This window comes from Rhinatrema bivittatum, chromosome 5 (assembly GCF_901001135.1).
Source record: "Rhinatrema bivittatum chromosome 5, aRhiBiv1.1, whole genome shotgun sequence".
Taxonomy (NCBI): domain Eukaryota; kingdom Metazoa; phylum Chordata; class Amphibia; order Gymnophiona; family Rhinatrematidae; genus Rhinatrema; species Rhinatrema bivittatum.
In genome coordinates, this window is record NC_042619.1 from 261,055,247 (window position 1) to 261,073,489 (window position 18,243).

Sequence of the window (18,243 nt, forward strand, 5' to 3'; positions counted from 1 at the left end):
AAGTTGATAATTTTCCTGGTTTTTAATTTATATTCCGCTTTTTCAGGCACTTCAAAGCGAATTACATTCAGGTACTATTGAAATTAAATAAAAAATATAATTTGTGAATTCCAAACCTACTACCTTGAAGTAATTGCTGCGCGTCTTAGGTTCCAATCTTCAAAGATGACCATAAGTCCCGGCATGCCCGGTGCGCTTGGCTTCCCGCCTTCAAAAACGACTACAAGTCCCAGCATGGCTGGCGCGGCGCGATGACGGAGGGCGCTTTCTCCGTGAGCGCGCGCGTGTGGGGGGTGAGAGTGGCGGCGGGCGGGCGGCGGTGACTGGGCGCCGCTGTTACCGATTGTGAAAAAGAGAAGGAGTCGGAGCCGCCGTAGCATCATGTCGGCCGGCTGCCACCGCGCCCAGAGCTGCGCCATTCCCACTCGCCGGGTCACCGTCAGCGAAGCGGCCCAGTTGCCGCCCGACTACAGCTGCACGCCCGGAGGCACGCTCTTCAGCACCACGCCCGGAGGTAACGGGGTTAAGTCCGGGGGAGCGCCGTCGGAAGTATTCAACTTAGTACTGTCCCCGGAGGTAACAGGAGAGGAGGTCCGGGGGTGGTCAGCGGCACCTCCCTTTTCCGCCAACCCCCCCCCCCCCCCCCCAAAGAGAGGAAAAGTAGTGGCACCCTACCCCCGAAATAAGATGAGGAGAAGGGTCAGCGTATTACTACCACCACCACGCTCAGGAGAGGGGGACTGAGGTCGGGTTACTCTTGCACCCTCAAGCTTCTTTTCTAGGGCTGTGACAGGGACTTTCTCATAATATGCCTGCTCCTGTTTATATGGCTTGTGATTATAGGTGAAGACTGCAGGGCCAATGCACGCTGGCTGGCTGGCTGTCTGTCTGTGTGTGTGTTTTGTTTGTTTTTTTTCCTTACTGCTGTGATAACGCAGAACATCTACTTCCCGTTCTTGGGTTTTACCTTCATTTTCCTGCAACTAAGGATCTTCTGCGCTGTTTTGATTTCTGATATTGATTTAGTCTGCACCACCTTGGTGAGAAGCCTGTTCATATATACTGTGGTTCAACACTTCTAAGGAAGTAGCAAGGAGTACTCAAACAATTTAAAATATGTGGGTGAAGAACGGTTTCAAGAAGTTTTAAAATAATTACATCTTAAAGCAAGTGTTTAAAAATAAAGGAATCAAACATGGAGCTTTGGACCATACGACTTTACAAACTGCCCAGTGTTGTCATATGCCAGTGCATGGCCCAATCAATTGGTGAGAAAATGTCTATTTGGCTTTTTTTATTTTCAAATATGTAATGCCACGGGTGAGTCTTAACGTAACAATGTTGAAATGATTGTTTTATTTTCAAATATGTAATGCCACGGGTGAGTCTTAACGTAACAATGTTGAAATGATTGATACTGGCTAAACAGAAATTGGTAAGATCACAATGGGCCCAGACATCGATGTGTTGAGAAGACTGCCTCAGGGGATGTGTTGGACAAGACTGACCTCTGAATAGCATATAAAAGGACAGATAACTATAATAAATCCTAGATAAAGTTAAACATACAAACACTTTGCTAAATATTATAAAGGCAATTTTTAAAAGCCTGGCGCATGCCAAAACTGGGAAGCAAGCAAATATGTCGGCCATGCACACCAAGTGGAGTTTAAAATTTGCCCAGATATGTGCGTCTTCTACTGCGTGCACAAAAATGTTCTTAAAAAGGGGAGGGGCATGAATGTTCCTGCATTTCTCAATGAAACCAGTGCATAAATACATGCACAAGCACGTGTCAGGGTTCTCTGCTGTATAAGTTTTTCTGCTATAGATAATGTGTAAGCCCTAAAACAAAAAAAATTACACAGGTCAGTGGGGTTTTGAGGGTTGGGGCTAACAGGAGAAGAGAGGCTATTAAACTAGGGAGGGTTGGAAGTCCTAGCCTGGGCGATCTAGGAAAACTGGAAATGGCATTGGCATGCATGTCTACTAAAATCTCCCCCACTTGCGTGGTAGAAGCATTGCGTGCATAGGCGCCCACTTAAGATTGCATACATGTGCACATGTTCGGCCCATTTATAACATGCGCGCACATACGCACATATGTTATAAAATAGCCGCATCCCTGGGAGTGAGCCTTGCCTGCTTACCTGTTTAAAAGTTACTGTCATAATGTTTACTATAATTATGTTCACTTACTAATAAAACTAATAGTGAAAAAGGCTTTATAGTTCCAGAAATTTACATAGCATTAGCTACTACATGAAATATAATCCTCTTGAGCCAAAAAATACTTTTAAGCAATCAAACAGCAATACTGATAATTGTTCACCTCACTTCAACAATGAACCTTATTTGTACAATAATGAATAAAAGGCTGTTATTGATTGCAACGTTTCTACTGTGATCTATGCTGTAGTTTGTCTTTGATCTATGTATATATCTGTCATACTAAGCGAGCTGTCGGAACTCGTATTATTGAACAGAAAAGCTGCATTGGCAATAAAAGAAATGGAAGCTCCCTTGGTATATCACTGGATATCTAAGGATCAGCAGTTAGGAGAATTAAAATTTTTTTGTTTGATTGCATTGAGATGATCAGGCAACATTTCCCAATCATCATACCGAAAAGAACAGAGTTATAGTTTTCATTGGAAGAGTTTGCATGTGTATGGTTTAAATCAAGCAACTGAATAGCAAACATTTTTGTGAATTTTTTGTAATATTTATTACATGATTACTAATGCCTGCTATGTTTCCACATATATTGCGTTTATTATGGCAATTTTGACTTTATTACTTATTTATGACATTTTTAACAAAAAATAGATAGCAATTACACTTATCAATGAATGGGTTAAAAGTTAAAGTTGAAAAGATACATATTGGTCAAAAATACTTAGTATATAGTGAGAAGAAACATAATACAAAATTAGACCAATACAATCAATTTGTAGAAACAAACCCGTTATAAGGAAATTGGGAGATCCAAACCCATTGCAGAGCACTAAAGAGGAAAAAAATTATAATGATTAGAAGGTTCTAAGAGCTTTCTCTACATAGAAACATAGAAAATGACTGCAGAAGAAGACCAATCGGCCCATTCAGTCTGCCCAGCAAGCTTCACACTTCTTTTTTTCTCATATCTGTTTCTCTTGGCTCTTAGTAACCTTAGGTTCTATTTCCCTTTCACCCCCACCATTAATGTAGAGAGCAGTGATGGAGCTGCTTCCAAGTGAAATATTAAGTTTGATTAGTTGGTTAAGCAGCAGCATAGCTCTCTGCCGTTGAAGCAGAGATATGCGTGAAGTATTAGTTTTTCTTCTCCCCTGCTGTTGTAGCAGAGAGCTATGCTGGATATGCATTGAAAGTGAAGTATTCCTTGAAAGTCACATTCAATATCTAATATTGAAATGCCTAATACATAGCCCATGAACAAAGAAAAGTAGGTATATTACTTAGAAAAATTTTGGATGCTTGTTTGCCTAAGCTCGAGCGGGTCTAGGAACACACATCTCTCATTATTATGTTTAACTACACATTTACAGGGGTAATAAACTATTATCTGAGCCCCTAGGTTTTTAACCTCTTGGCTCATCTGAAGGAAATTTCTTCAACGTATCTGCGTAGGTCTGGTTATATCAGGAAACATCCAGATTTTTTGAGCAAGATAAACTTTATTTCGAAGAAATAATCTTAGAATTTTATCTCTGTCCACGGCATATAGAAATTTTATACATAGAGTTCCACGGTATTCCACCTGCTCTTCCATTGACTGTTCTAGGAAATCTGTAAGATTACTCAAATTCTGAGACTGAGGAATAATATTTTGCCCTTCATTAGTTTTCTTCTTACCAGATAATACAAAGAAAATCTTGACTATAGGTGGAATATTTTCTGGTGAAAGTTTGTAAATTTTCCAACGCAAATTTTTTAAATTGCTCTAATGGTGAAATAAGTTTAACACTTGGAAAATTCAAAACTCTGAGGTTATTGTATCTTGAATTATTCTCCATCTTGCATTAGCCGTTTCTCCTTGCGTTAGACCAACTTGAATTTTTTTGCATCAGATTAACCTGGCTTTCTAGGCATTCCAATTTCTCAGAATATGTTTTTACCAGGGAGTCTATTTGCATTATTTGATTTTGGATTTCAGTCATAGTTGAGTTAAAACTCACTATTGAGGTTTTAAGTTCCATCAAAATCAGCCAGACATTTTCCAACGTTATTTTCTGTTACTATTTCACTTGAACCAACAATACTGCTCTCTTTACCTTGTAGGTGACATTCATGCCTCACAACGGGGGCCACCGCCATGCCTTCGTGCCCCTGAGGTGTTGAGGTTAGAGGTTCCGGACTTAAGATTTTTCCTCCGCTATTTCTCCTTTCTCGCTCCTGCGGGATTTCCTTATCACCTTTGGACTTGCTCCTCCTTCCCCGTTTTTCCCCCTGATAGGGTGGGTGCCTCTGACTTCTCCCGGAGAGCTACCTCTCCTGATTCTGGGGATAGAGTGAGATGAGGAGGCTCAGGCGTCACGGGCACTCCGGGGCTCAAGGAGGTGTGTAGGTCCAGTGGCGCCGGTGTTTGCTCCTCCCCGACGCCAACAGCGGACGCTTCTCCCGGGAGGTATCGTGCTCAGATGTGAGAAGAACCCCTCAATTACCGGCTGAGAGAGGGTATGAATTGGAGTAGTCGGGGTCTCCATCCTTATTCTCCCCTTTCTCTTCAAATGGGGCATATTGTTGCGGAAATCAAAGGAATATTAGGAGCTCTCTCTTCACCCGTCCTTCTACCAAGCGTCCATCTTGGATCTCTAGGTCCGAATTTATTACTTTAAGAAAAGAACAAGGAGGGTAGGAATTGGGCTTTCATCACATTTTTTAGTATGTTTTGCAATAATGTCATCATATGCATAACTTTGTGTTTCTCTGTTTAACAAATTAAGCCTTAAAAATGCAACTTTATGGGTGTTGTTCAACAGGAGAGAAGTTTGGCTCCGCCACAGTTGAGGTGAAGTAAAATACATTTAAGCTCTAATACTGCTTTATAAATCTGCTTTGTCACCAGATAAGTGGAATATGCATATTAGTTTATGTGCAAAACATAATGTCAGATGAACAAAATCTTGCATTTGTAAACCATATGGGGCAGATTTTTAAAAAGTGCACGCATACTTTTGTTCGCGCAAACAAAAGTACGCCGGATTTTAAAAGATAGGTGCGTAGCCGCGCGTGTCTCTTAAAATCCAGGGTCGGCGTGTGCAAGGCTGCACAAAATAGCCTGTGCGCGCCGAGCCGCGCAGCCTGCCTCCGTTCCCTCCGAGGCCGCTCTGAAATCAGGGCAGCCTCGGAGGGAACTTTTTCTTTCCGGCGCCCCCCAGTCCTAACTAATTTCCCCCCCCCCCCCCCCCCCCCCCCCAGGTGTAACTTGCGCGCGCCATGTTCCGGTCCGGAGGCCGCGTCCATGCCCCAGGACATACGCGCGTCCCGGGGCTTGTGCGTGCCGCAGAGCCTATGCAACATAGGCTCGGTGCGTGCAGGGGTGGAAGGGGCAGCTTTTCGAGGGTTACGCATGTATCTTACACGCGTACCCCTTTGAAAATCTGCTCCTATATGCGCAAACTGAGCATGCACCACACTGGTGTTATCTTCCATTAGCCCCAAATGGTATTTGTGTAGGCTGATCTCTAAGATTCAGTCCCTTTTTGAAAGCAAAAGTAGGGGGATCTTTAAAGTTTGAGGGTGTTCCTATGATAGGCCAAAACCGGGACAAGCACTTCCTAAAACAGCCTTTCAAGAATAAGGAAGAGTGTTATGCAAGAGAAGGTTCTCTATGTTGATCCTGATGCAATAATGCTTGATTTGTATAATGGGTTCATTTATAGGCTTTTTTTTTTTTTTAAACTACTAAATTGAGGATAATCTCAGTTCAGGAATCTGCCATCATTGTAGCTTGTCCTTTATATTCTTGAACTATAAGAACATAAACATTGCAGTTGCAAAAACTGACCAATAGGGATGATTTTAATTGTTATGGATGATGGCTAGCATAATGAAGCAAGGTGTCTCTCTATTAGTAGACTTCTTGAAATTGGTTGTGGAGAAACCTTCAGAAGTCGTTCTCACTAAAATATCAAGAAATGCAGTTTGTTCCTTACTACTATGAAATGGGAATTGTAAATGTGGGTCAAGAAAATTAATTCCTCAGTACTTGTCCACACACAAAAAATCAAATATATATTGTCTCCAGCATTTAATATTGTGCCAAAAAGGAGTGATTTAGATGTAGGCATCTTCAAAAGCAGTAGCACATAAGCAGGCAATAGATGGTGCTATAGTGGCACTCATTGCTGTTCCTTTGTGCTGATAATATAGATGGGTAAAGATAAAACCAAAAATTGTTAGAGCTAAAGTTGCCAATTCACAGCTAAATTGCCTTATGTCATGCAGTGACCATTTTTTGGCTTGCACATTAATCAGTAATTTCAATGGCTTTATCCTACAGGATAATATGGAAGGAGGTAATGTCTGCTGTAACTTGCAACCAGTTCAGATGACATTCAACTTGTTGCATCATAGTAATAAAATGTGTCAGTTTTGAGTGTATGTCAAAGCTAATGATATAGGACACAGAATTTTGTCAACATAGATAAAGGTTCCAACAAAGAACCTACCCCTGAAACAATAGGTCGTCCCGGTGGATTAAATAGAGGTTTATGAATTTAAGGACAATTATGAAATGCCGACATCACTGGATTATTATTTATTTTTTTTTTTAAATATAAGAAATCATATTCTTTGTAATTGACCCTCTGTGCTTGCTGAATCGCGCTGTACTTCTGGTATAAGGCTTTCTGACACTTGTTGATAAAAGTGAATATTCTGTAGTTGATGCAGTGCCTCGTTTTAGATATTGGTAACGATCTATCATGACAGCACACCTCCCTTATCAGCCGGTTTGACAGTGAAAGAATCTTTTCAAAGTTGTCAATGCTATTGAGAAAATCAAAAATATCGTTTTCTGTGGTTCCTCCACAAAGGAGAAACCATAGACAACAGTTGATCTACTGCTTGCATTAAGAATTAAAAAAAATGTAATGGATTGATTAAAAAAAAAAAAAAAGAAATTCTAGATGCACAATATATACGCTCCAGGCTGATTTCTCCCCTTTGGTATTGTGCGTGTATATTGCTTGTAAATCAACTGAGGCGGGATAAAATGGACGCTTCTGTTGAGTACCTGTTGCAGTTTTGGGTGCACAGCCTTGTCTCCTGGTCACCCAATGCATTTTGAGTGCTAGGGACGCACAATTTCTTCCTAGCGCATCTTCTTTAACACAGCAGCTCATTTTAATATCGCTTCAGGCGCTGAGGAGAGGTGGTTGAGTGCACATAAGGAAAATGGGCGCTCAGTACAACCGCGTCTTATTGCATCAGCCTGTTTGTTTATTCATCCATGGATACACAAAGCTCTTACTGCAGGGCTTCGCAAACCAGTTTTGGGGACCCTACAGCCAAGTTGAGGGTTTCAGGATATCCACGATGAATATACATGAAATAAGTTTGCATATACCGAGTCTCCATGATGTGCAAATTTAATTCATGCATATACCCTGTAGAAAGCCTGAAAGCCCAGCTGGCCATGGACTCCCCAGGACAGGTTTGGGAAGCCTGCCTTACTGCAATCAGTTTTATCCCAACAAAACTTTTGTTTTCAACTTACTCTGTTTGATTTCCAGTTTAAATTGATCCATTTATTTGTTGTGAGTGGCAAGCTGCCACCAACAACAAATAACTGAATCAGTTTAAAAAATTGGGTTGGGAATGAAGCACATTACAATAAGGCACGGCTTCCCAATTCCCATGGCCAGTTGGGTTTTCAGGCTATCTACAATGAATATGCATATCATGGAGACTTGGTATGTGCAAACTTATCACATGCATATTCATCGTTGTTTAGTTAAGTGTATAAAATACAGCATGTAACACTTTTTAGGGTTTGGGAGGTTTTGTTGGTTTTGGGGGGTTTTTTTTACTTATAGGATTTATTTTTTATAGCTATCCATATTTTATATGCTATTTGTATTACTATTTTTTGGACAAAATTGTCCAACAGGTTGGTGACAATTGTAACGCACTGGATGCCAGAAGTGGAAAATAAATCATTTCAACGGTGTTACATGCTCACTCACTGTTGGTATCACATATATGAAAATACAAAAACAAAAATAGAAGAAATGTTCTCATAAATTGTTTGAACCACAAACTGGCATATGCTGACATTGGGTAATTGGCTTTGGTAAACTCATATGGTCTGAAGCTTCAAGTTTGATGCCTTTTAATTTTTAAACATTTGTGTTAAGGTCCATTTGTTGTTGTAAAACTTCTTAAAACAGTCTTCACCCACTTGATTCTATATTAGTATTTCAAAGTACAACTGCCCTTTAGGCACAGGGCATGAGACATGCATACCTGTCCCTGCAGAATTCAGCAGTACAAAAACGAAATGTGATTATTTTGTGGTGAGTTAAACTGGGCAGGTTTACAACTTTTAGATAATGTTTGCCAGAAAATGAGAGCTGTACAGAAGAGGTGGCACCTCTCTTTTTTTTTTTTTTTTCCTGCTGACCATTCCTCTCCCTGTACATGCAAGCATCCTTCTGGCTTTTGACATCACCTTCTTTGCCTATTTTGCCTCCTTGAGATTATCATATCCCGCTCTTGGTTTGTGCAGAGAAGAATCTCACCCCCTATACTATACTGCACCCTTGGGTTTTTGCAGCCCATATACATGACCTGGCATTTTTATTTATTTTTTAGCAATAAATCTTAGCTTCCAGACTCCAGACCATTCTTCAAGTTCTGCAAGACCCCTCCACATGGTTTCCCCAACTTTCTGGGTGTTTTCCCTGTTAAAGAATTTGATATCTGCAAAAAGACAAATCGTTCCCAATAGTCCTTCTGCAATATTGCTTATGAAAATTTTGAAAAGAACAAGTCCAAAGACCCATCCCTGTGGTGCACCCTTCCGCTCTGAGTGAACTCTGTTTACCACTATTCTTTGGCTCCCACTTAACCAGTTTCTAACCCAGTCATTTTAGGGCCCATACTAAGGGTACTCTATTTATTCATAAGTTGTCTATGTGGAACCGAAGCAAAGGCCTCACTGAAATCAAAGTACACCACATCTAGCACCTTCCTTGATCCAATTCTCTGGCTATATAATCAAATAAATTGATTAGATTCATCTAACAAGACCACCTCTGGTAAAATCATGCTGCCTTCCTTGGATTCCAGAAACCTCCCTGTGCTGTGTTTTAGCAGGAGTTCCATTAATTTGTTCACTATTGAGGTCAAACTAACTGGCCTGTAATACCCAGCCCTCTCCTTCCACTTGAAAACAAACTCCATCTGCCTGTCTCCAGTCTTCAGAACAAGTACTGATTCTAAAGAAGCATTGAAAGGTCATCTGTTTGGGCAGCTTGTCTAGCTAAGTTCTCTTAACACCTTCATTTTTTATTTAAATTAATTTTATTTAAAATAGACTTTTTGTCCACATACTTCCAGTGGTTCATAGCAGAGTACAAAGAAACACACAGATTAATAAACAATTATACATACATGTTAAAAATACAGTGTATAATACATAAAATAAGCAAGCAAACAAAAAAGGAAAAACAAAGGTACACTCTGTTTTCAAGTGCCTTCGGAAGTTAATTTAAATGGATCTTCAAGGCTTTTTTGAAGGGTCTGTATAATATTAGACGTAACTGCTCAGAAAGCGAGTTACATATTGTTGGTGCTGCTACTGAGAGCCCTCTCCCTGGTAATGCCAAGCCATGTTACTCTAATGGAGGGAACTTCTAAGAAATTCTTGTGCTCCGATCTCAAGGCTTGATTGTGTTTGTAGCTTTGCCGTATGGTGTTGAACCAAGGAATGGAATCATTCTGCAACAGTTTATGGATCAATGTAATTATCTTTCATTGAATTCTGAATTGAATTGGTAACCAGTGTAAAAGCTGCAGGTTTAGGTGTAATATATTCTTGTAGTCTTGTTCCTGTAAGCAATGGGGCAGCAGAGTTTTGGACTACTTGAAGAGATCTTACTACATTATAGGGAAGGCCAATTAATACTGCGTTGCAGTAGTCTGTGCCGGTCAAGATTAATGCTTGAAGTAGTGCATGAAAATCTTTTAAGTTTATCTACTTTTTGTTTAGTCACGTCCTCACAAATGCAGAAATATTTAAGCAATTCTTTTTCCTTTGTCAGCCTCTACATATTCCTTCCCTTCACCTCTGTGTCACTTCTTCCTATCACTAACGTATCTCCTCCTCCACTCCCTCCCGTTTCACTTTATTTGCTGTTTTTTTCTTCCATTTTTATCTTTGTGCTCTGACTACTTTCCCAGTTTCTGTTAGCTTTTCCAGATATCGTTGCCTGTCTTTGTGATCTCTTGTAGCTTATCAGTGCTAACATTTTTTTCCCTTACTTTTTCAGGTACTACCTTAGAAAACCATAGCGGTCTCTTCCCTCTTATCTTTATTTATTTTTCTAACAAAAATGTTAGCTGCCCTTAGAATACCTCCTCTTTGTTTTGCCCACTGCTCTTCAACTGCCCCTAGATTTTCTCATCCACTCCTTGAGGTACTTCCCCATTTTAATAGTTGTTGTTCCAGAAGTCTAGGACCCTCATCTTACAATGAATCCTTGCCTGTTTTCTAATACTGAACCACACCATCTAGTGGTCAGTGGATCCCAGATGATCATCCACTGCATGTTCAGAAGCACCATCCCCAATATTGCCCCCTACCATGTGGGTTCTGTTACCAGCATCTCCCTGCTTCTAGATGATTCCATAGCTAGGATGTCCCAGTCAACATCCAGTAGATTAAAATCACCTAGCAAAAGCACCGTATTTCTCATAACTTAACTTTGTGAATATTTTCCATTAAATATTTATCTACTCTTCTGTCTGTGAAGGAAGTCTGTATATCGAACCAGTATAAATGGATGTTCCATTCTCTCTTTCCATATTTATCCATAGTGCTGCCGCCTCGTCTGCAGTTCTGTTACTTTAATAATATTTTATATATAAAGTGCCATGCCTTCTCTCTTTCTTCCTATCCGCTCCTTCCTGAATAGGTTGTAGCCCAGAATAACTATCTCTGTGAGTCAGTGAATTGCTGTCCATATTTGAAAAAGCATGAAATCAGCTCAGTTGGTGGTCTGAAAACATTTTGGATATCATTTTCTGCATATATGTACATCCAGGACGTGATTGTTGCTTTTTTGTTATGAATCATAATTTGCGTCCTGTATTTAAGGAAGTAGAGACTACAGTTTCATTTAAAGCTCTAGTAAAAATCCCTGGCACTCCTTGTATATTTAATTACTCAGGTCTTCCTGATCTTTTCTGCTTCTATAGCTATTTCATTTTCTAAATGTATTTACTTTATTACTATTTCAATTCAGGCATATTAAGGTATGTTGAATCCATAAATGTATATTGCCAAAATTGATTGCTATATCTTTAAAACTCTCAAACTGTAGGGAAGCTGAGAAAAGAGAAGTAGAGTCCAGGAAGTTTTTGTCTTTCTCTGTTCAGTGTATTGAGGCTGAGTTCTGGAGTGAAGTAAAGTTATAGTTTTAATAGAATTGATCAGATCTTGTGATTTGAATTCTACAGACTGCTAGTTTCTACAAGGTTAGGAGTATACATAAAGATCTCCCACACAAACACAAAAGTTAATTATTTTTAAAACTTTTACCTGTTTTATACATGTGAAGAAAAGTGAAGTTTCTTTCCTGTAACAGGTATTTCCCATCGATAGCAGGGCTGAATTAGCCATGCTGTCATGGGAACTGTCCATCAGTGCCCGGGAGGCGGAACTTATGTAGCAGAGTGTAGATTTTTGTTCCCTCTGCGGCTGCGCGTGGGTTCCCGCGCAGGAAGTAACAGATTCTCCTCAGTCTGTTTTTTTTTCCATGCGCGAGAGCGCACACGGAGCTCTATTCTCCTCACAGACATCACTTTTTTCGACGAAAATGTCCAGGAAACCTTCAGGATTTAAGCCATGTCCCTGCGGTAAGATCATGTCCGTCACCGGACATGATCGATGCTACCGCTGCCTGGGACCGAACCATAACCAATCCGACTGTCAATTCTGTGCACGCATGTCCCCGCGAGCTAGGCGGCACCGAGCCTATCGTATGATGGAGCTCACATTAACTAACAGGCCTTCCACAACACATTCCTCCCCAGAACAGGAGTCAAGACGGCAGCTGCACAAAAGAAGAGCCTCGTCTTGCGATCAACAACCCTCTGGGACCGGAGGTAAGGCTCCCCCGGTACTACTTCATCGAGGCCCGCGTGAACCCTCGCCACGGGGCTGCAAAAGACACCACAGATCTCCCGAACGCACTCGGACGACACATAGAACAGAGGTGCGTGCCGAGCGAAGGATCAGGCCGGAGCCGGGAGTTTCTAAAACGAAACATCGCTCGACAGGCCTAGGGAGTTTGGAAGAAAAGTTGAGACACCAACGTTACGTGATGTTCTGAACAGATTAGATAAGGTGTATCTTATGAACCACCTTACAGCGACAAGGCATGATCAGCTCCTTAAATTTCAGAAAGTTTGGAAACCATATGTTAAGGGGAAAATCAAGGAATGATGGTTTGGAAGTACTACCAATGTAGTTGTCGTTGCCATATCAAAAGGCAGCTCCTCTATGCCTCCAACAAGGGTTGGGGAGCACATCTGAATGACCTGAAAACTCTCAAGGTCTGTGGACCCCTCAGGAATCCACATATCAGATCAATCTCCTGGAGCTAAGAGCCATCTGGATGACACTGCAAACGTTCTCGACCAGATACAGGGGTCAAGCCTCATGGTATATACAGACAACCAGGTAGCCATGTTTTACATAAACAAGGAAGGAGGGTCCGGTTCATGGATTCTCTGCCAAGAAGCAACACGAATTCTACACTGGGCAGTGAAGACCCAAGTATCAATTCAAGCAACGTATCTTCCAGGTCTGGACAATGTCACAGCAGACCGTCTCAGTCGCATTTTTCATCCACACGAATGGACCTTGAACCCAGAGGTGGCACACACCATCTTCAAACAGTGGGGGTTTCCCAGAATAGACATCTTTTTGCAACGGAAGCAAACGGACAGGTCCAAACCTTTTGCTCATTTTACCCCAGCAATCAAAGGATGGCTCCAGATGCCTTTCTCATTCCATGGACACCAGGCTTGATGTATGCCTATCCACTCATTTCTCGAACAATTCAGAAATGCATCCAGGACGTGTCTGACATGATTCTAATAGCCCCAGCATGGCCGAGACAGCCCTGGTACACGTATCTCTTGAAACTCTCCATTCAACCACTGATACCGCTACAAAACCTTCCACATCTTCTGACACAGGAAGGGGGCTCACTACTTCACCCCATGAATCAATCACCATCTCACAGCGTGGAGATTGAGAGGCAAATATTAACTCCCTTAGGCTTATCCTCTCAATTAGAGGATATTCTCATTGCGTCACGGAAACCTTCAACTAGACGTAACTACAAAGGGAAATGGTGATGTTACTTAGACTGGTGTGCTCCAAGGAATGTAGACCCTTTTTCATCTATGGCCACACAATTATTGCAGTATCTGCACACACTCTACGAAGCAGGGTTAGCAACCACTTCGGTACGAGTTCACATCAGTTCCATAGCAGCCTTTCATGAACCTTTTTAATAACCTTCCAATGTCTAACCACCCGTTGTTATCTAGATTCATGAAGGGAATGATCCGACTTCATCCACCGGTGACTAAGCCTCCCATTCCTTGGGACTTAAATATAGTCCTAGAACAACTAATACTTCTACCTTTCGAACCATTAGACTCTAGCCACATTAAATATATGACATGGAAAACAGTTTTTCTCATTGCCATTACGTCTGCAAGGAGGGTCAGCGAACTACAAGCCTTGATTCACTACTCTCCTTAAATTGAATTCTACCATGACAAGGTGACCCTTCGTCCTCACCCTTCCTTTCTACCTAAGATAGTAACATTTTTTAATCTCAACCAAACCATAACTCTACCTATTCTTATGCCACATCATAATGAACGTGAAACTTTTACACACGTTGGACTGTAAGAGAGCGCTGGCCTACTATAAAAACAGGACTCAATCAACTTCGAGACCTTCTCAACTATTCCTCTCCTTTAACCCAAATGATCCTGGTAAACCAGTCTCAAAAAGGACTATAGCCAGTTGGTTATCACAATGCATACTTTTTTGCTACAACAAACGCTCCATCAAACTACCCACTAAACCTCAGGAGCACCAAATTCACGCCACCGCAGCTTCAGTTGCACACTTAAATAAAGTGCCATTAATTGAGATCTGCAAAGCGGCAACATGGTCGTCCATTCATACCTTCACATCGTACTATTGTCTCAGACAACCTCTGATGCAGCACTAGGCACAGCAGTGTTATCACTAAAAAGTACATGAGACTGTCTACCACTTCAAAGGTTGATGTCCTACCCTAAGAACAATAAATATACAAGGACACAACCAGGGAGCTTGGGACTCCCAAACAGCATGGCTAATTCAGCCCTGCTATCGACGGGGGGAAAAAGCAAGTTTGCTTACCGTAAACGGTGTTTCTGTAGATAGGATGAATTAGCCATGCTGACCCACCCACCTCCCTAGACAGTCACAAAGAATCAGACATTCCTTCTCAGCTTACCTATCGCTTGGCTACAAAGAAACTGAAGAGGTGAGGGAACTGCGCGGGAAGACGACCGCGCAGACGCACAGAGTTCAAAACTCTGTGATCAGCTATGAGAAACTCCGCCTACCCGGGATCGTGGTGCTTCCCAAACAGTATGGCTAATTCATCCTGCTATCTACGGAAACACCGTTTACGGTAAGCAAACTTGCTTGTATTGGTAGTGGGGGGGGGGGGTTCTGAATTGTAAATCTGAGATACCTCTGAGTTTTTCTTATTGGGATATGGGTGTAAACATCCTTGATCTATGGTTGTTAACCAGTCCTCTTGCTGGAGGAGAGGCATTATGGTTTAGAAATATTAGAACATGCCATACTGGGTCAGACCAAAAGTCCATCAAGCCTAGCATCCTGTTTCCAACAGTGGCCAATCCAGGCCATAAGAACCTGGCAAGTACCCAAAAACTAAGTCTATTCCATGTTACTGTTGCTAGTAATAGCAGTGGCTAATTTTCTAAGTCAACTTAATAGCAGGTAATGGACTTCTCCAAGAACTTATCCAATCCTTTTTTAAACACAGCTGCACTAACCATATCCAGAATTTCTCTTTTGTGAAGATGTTTAACTTTGAGATCCAGTATTGGGCAAAGATTTCCAATATTCTTTGGGATAAGGAAGTATTTTGAGTAAAATCCTTTTCCCATTTCTGCTTTCGGCATTTTAATGATAGCATTAGATCGAATTAAAGAGGTGATCATCAGTTTTTCAATGGATGTGTTTACTGTTTTTGAAAGTTTTGGAGAATTTTCTTTTAAATTAAGATAATATCCTTGTTTGATTATAGATAGTACCCATTGATCTGATATTGCAGTCCATGAATTGTAGAAATGTTTTAATCTTCCTCCAGTTGGGAGAATTGGGGAAAGCTTTTCCCATGATCTGGTGTCAAAAACTTAATTGGGATTGTTGCTGAGTTTGCTGAGGCTGTGTTTGTCCTCTTCCAGCGGATTGTGGTCTTTGATTCCGGGATTGCTGAAAGTTTTTTGCTATGGCGCAGCCTGATATGATTGAGACTGCCTGCGATAGTAGTTATATGGTTGAAAATGTCCTTGGTAACCTGAGTAGTAGTACGGGCATTTGTATGACTGAGGAATGTTTTCTATTTTGTAATTCTCAGAAGAGATGATGTAGATAAAGATTGTAAAGCTATGTTCTGCTTTTTTGTGGCTTCTACTGCTTCTTGTTGCTGAAAAGTTTGTCTCCTTTACTTGGAGCATCTGCTAGTTTATGTAAGTCTTCTGACATTTGAAGCGCATAACCATGCTAGTCTACGCATTGCTATGGCTATAGCAAATGCTTGTGAAGCTTGGTCAAAGGGGTCGTAAATGGATCTGGTCATGTGTTTAACACAGTCTGCATCTTTAGGTAATAAATTATACTCTTCTATTGTCTGTGATGTATTATGAAAAATCTTTCATACTTTGCAAAGTGTTGTATATGAATTGTACTATTTTGAATTTGGTGCGCCTCTATTCTTGCTTGTAAAGTTGTGGCCTAGAAAACTTTCTTTCCCAGGTTGTCCAGGGTTCTAGGGTCCTTTCTAGGTGGTGTACTAGAATATAATCCAAGTTTTCTTAAATTTTTTCATTGCAGACTTAAAGATTCTTGTGGGAGTTGGCTTTCTATGCCTGCAGCACTGTTTAACCACGTATTTCATGGCTAGTGGTTTAGGTACAGGAATGATGGTTTGCAATATGGACCATCTGCTATCTTGCAGATCTAAGAGAGCCTTTAGCATTGGTATAGCCTTGTTTAATCTTTAATCTTTGAATACACTGTAAGACATCTGTTTCTGTAGAGGCTGTATTTTTCTTTTTCCAGTGTGAATGAATTTACCTTGGCAATTCTTTTAATAAAGGTATTGTCGTCTGGAGGTGTAACACTATGCAAGACATCAGGAGAAGGAACAGACTGGTGACTTGTCAAGTAATGAGCACTCCAGTGAGTCTAAAGATGAGCTGGACTGACCTGAAGAGATTGATTACAGAAGATTGATCAGAATCTTTCTGAACCATAGTAGGATTGACTTATCCTTTTTCTTCTCCTGGTCCCTTCTATGCACTGGTCATGTACTTTTTTGACAAAATCTGAACAGATTCTATGAACAAATGCGTGTTGGTCTCAATGTAGAAAAGGTAGTAGTATATTTCTATCAGTCATACTCCATATCATAAGATTGTCAGATTTTTTTTGTTGGGATTTCTCCCTCCTCGGAGACTTCTGAGTCAGAATCAGTTAGGGTTGTTCCATGTTTTGTCTTGGCTTTTGCCTTCCTAGTCACTGGTGATGCACTTTTTTTTATCCTCCTTTCTGTCTCCATGCGTTGGTGCTGGGATATTGGACTTAATGTCAGTGCCGAGGCTTCGGCACTATCTCTCTGCTCTGATGCTGTGCAACAGCGCTGATGAACTTGGCACCAAGCTTTTCGGCACTGAGTTTTTTTGGCACTGCAGCCGGCACTGGAAGTTGATGGTGTTGACTTTCTTCACAATTTCAAGATGGCTGCGATGGCTATACTTCATGATTTGGTCTCTTCGCTTAGTTTTTGGTTTTTATGCGAACGATCGCTAGCATCATTCAAAGAATTTGATCATTTCCTTGATTATCATTCTTTTTAAAACTATCCTTGTCATGTGCTATTTATCTTAATTTTAGTTTCAGATAGACATGTGCTCAAGGTGACATGCTACCACATGATTTACAATTTGTAGAGTAAAAGAGAAGGTATAATGGATAAATTCCCTCTAAAGCTGATATAGAGATTATAGAAAGAGGCAGAAAATATACTTCTACAATTTTATCTCTTATTGAGATCACAGGCACAGCCTCGTTGTCTTTGTTCTTTTGAGGTACCTATATTGCATGAGGACCATGTTTTACTAAGCTGACCAGCTGTGTCCGGTGAAACTTCATCTGCTTATGTTTGAAGACACTTCAGCCCTTGCAGAGGTTTGTTTAGAATCTCTAACTTATTACTAACAGCAGTTGAATATTGAATTGCTTTTAACGGGACAAGACAAGCAGGGCTTGCTGTGCAATCTTGGAATTTGTAGTTATTTATCAAGACTAAATATTGAACGGGTCCTGTGTTTATAAGCCTCGCTGGTGCACATGCATAAATCTGATACTTATAAAATTTGCTGTTAGAACTGGCAACTTTATTGTGGTATCATACAAGGTGACATTTTACACGGTCATGCTGGTTTGTTTAAGGCATTATACCTCTTTCAAATATCTTATCCTTCTGAGGATTGCATCTGAATAATGAATTTGAGAAAACAGCACTCGGGACTTTTTTAATTTATTTTGAGAAATCCCCCTGAAGAAGCTACTTTACAAAGAAACTGGACCTCTGGAGTTTTTCTGGGTATCCTCATTTTTCTGTTTTTCTCTGTTATATAGTAGAATATATGTTTGTAGGTGTGCATTAAGTATTGGATATG

The 18,243-nt window shown here is 40.8% G+C and overlaps 1 protein-coding gene across 2 annotated transcripts in view; it reads left to right on the plus strand.

Annotated features, from left to right (window-relative positions):
- The first annotated feature begins 236 nt into the window (after positions 1-236).
- EIF4EBP1 (eukaryotic translation initiation factor 4E binding protein 1) overlaps positions 237-18,243 on the plus strand; it is a 91,883-nt gene continuing 73,876 nt past the window's right edge. The window contains exon 1 of one of the 2 annotated variants that reach the window (XM_029603904.1): positions 237-514. In XM_029603904.1, the coding sequence (XP_029459764.1) occupies positions 382-514 (133 nt within the window). In that variant the 5' untranslated portion in view covers positions 237-381. The remainder of the gene's footprint in view (positions 515-18,243) is intronic. The other variant, XM_029603903.1, reaches the window with a different exon arrangement.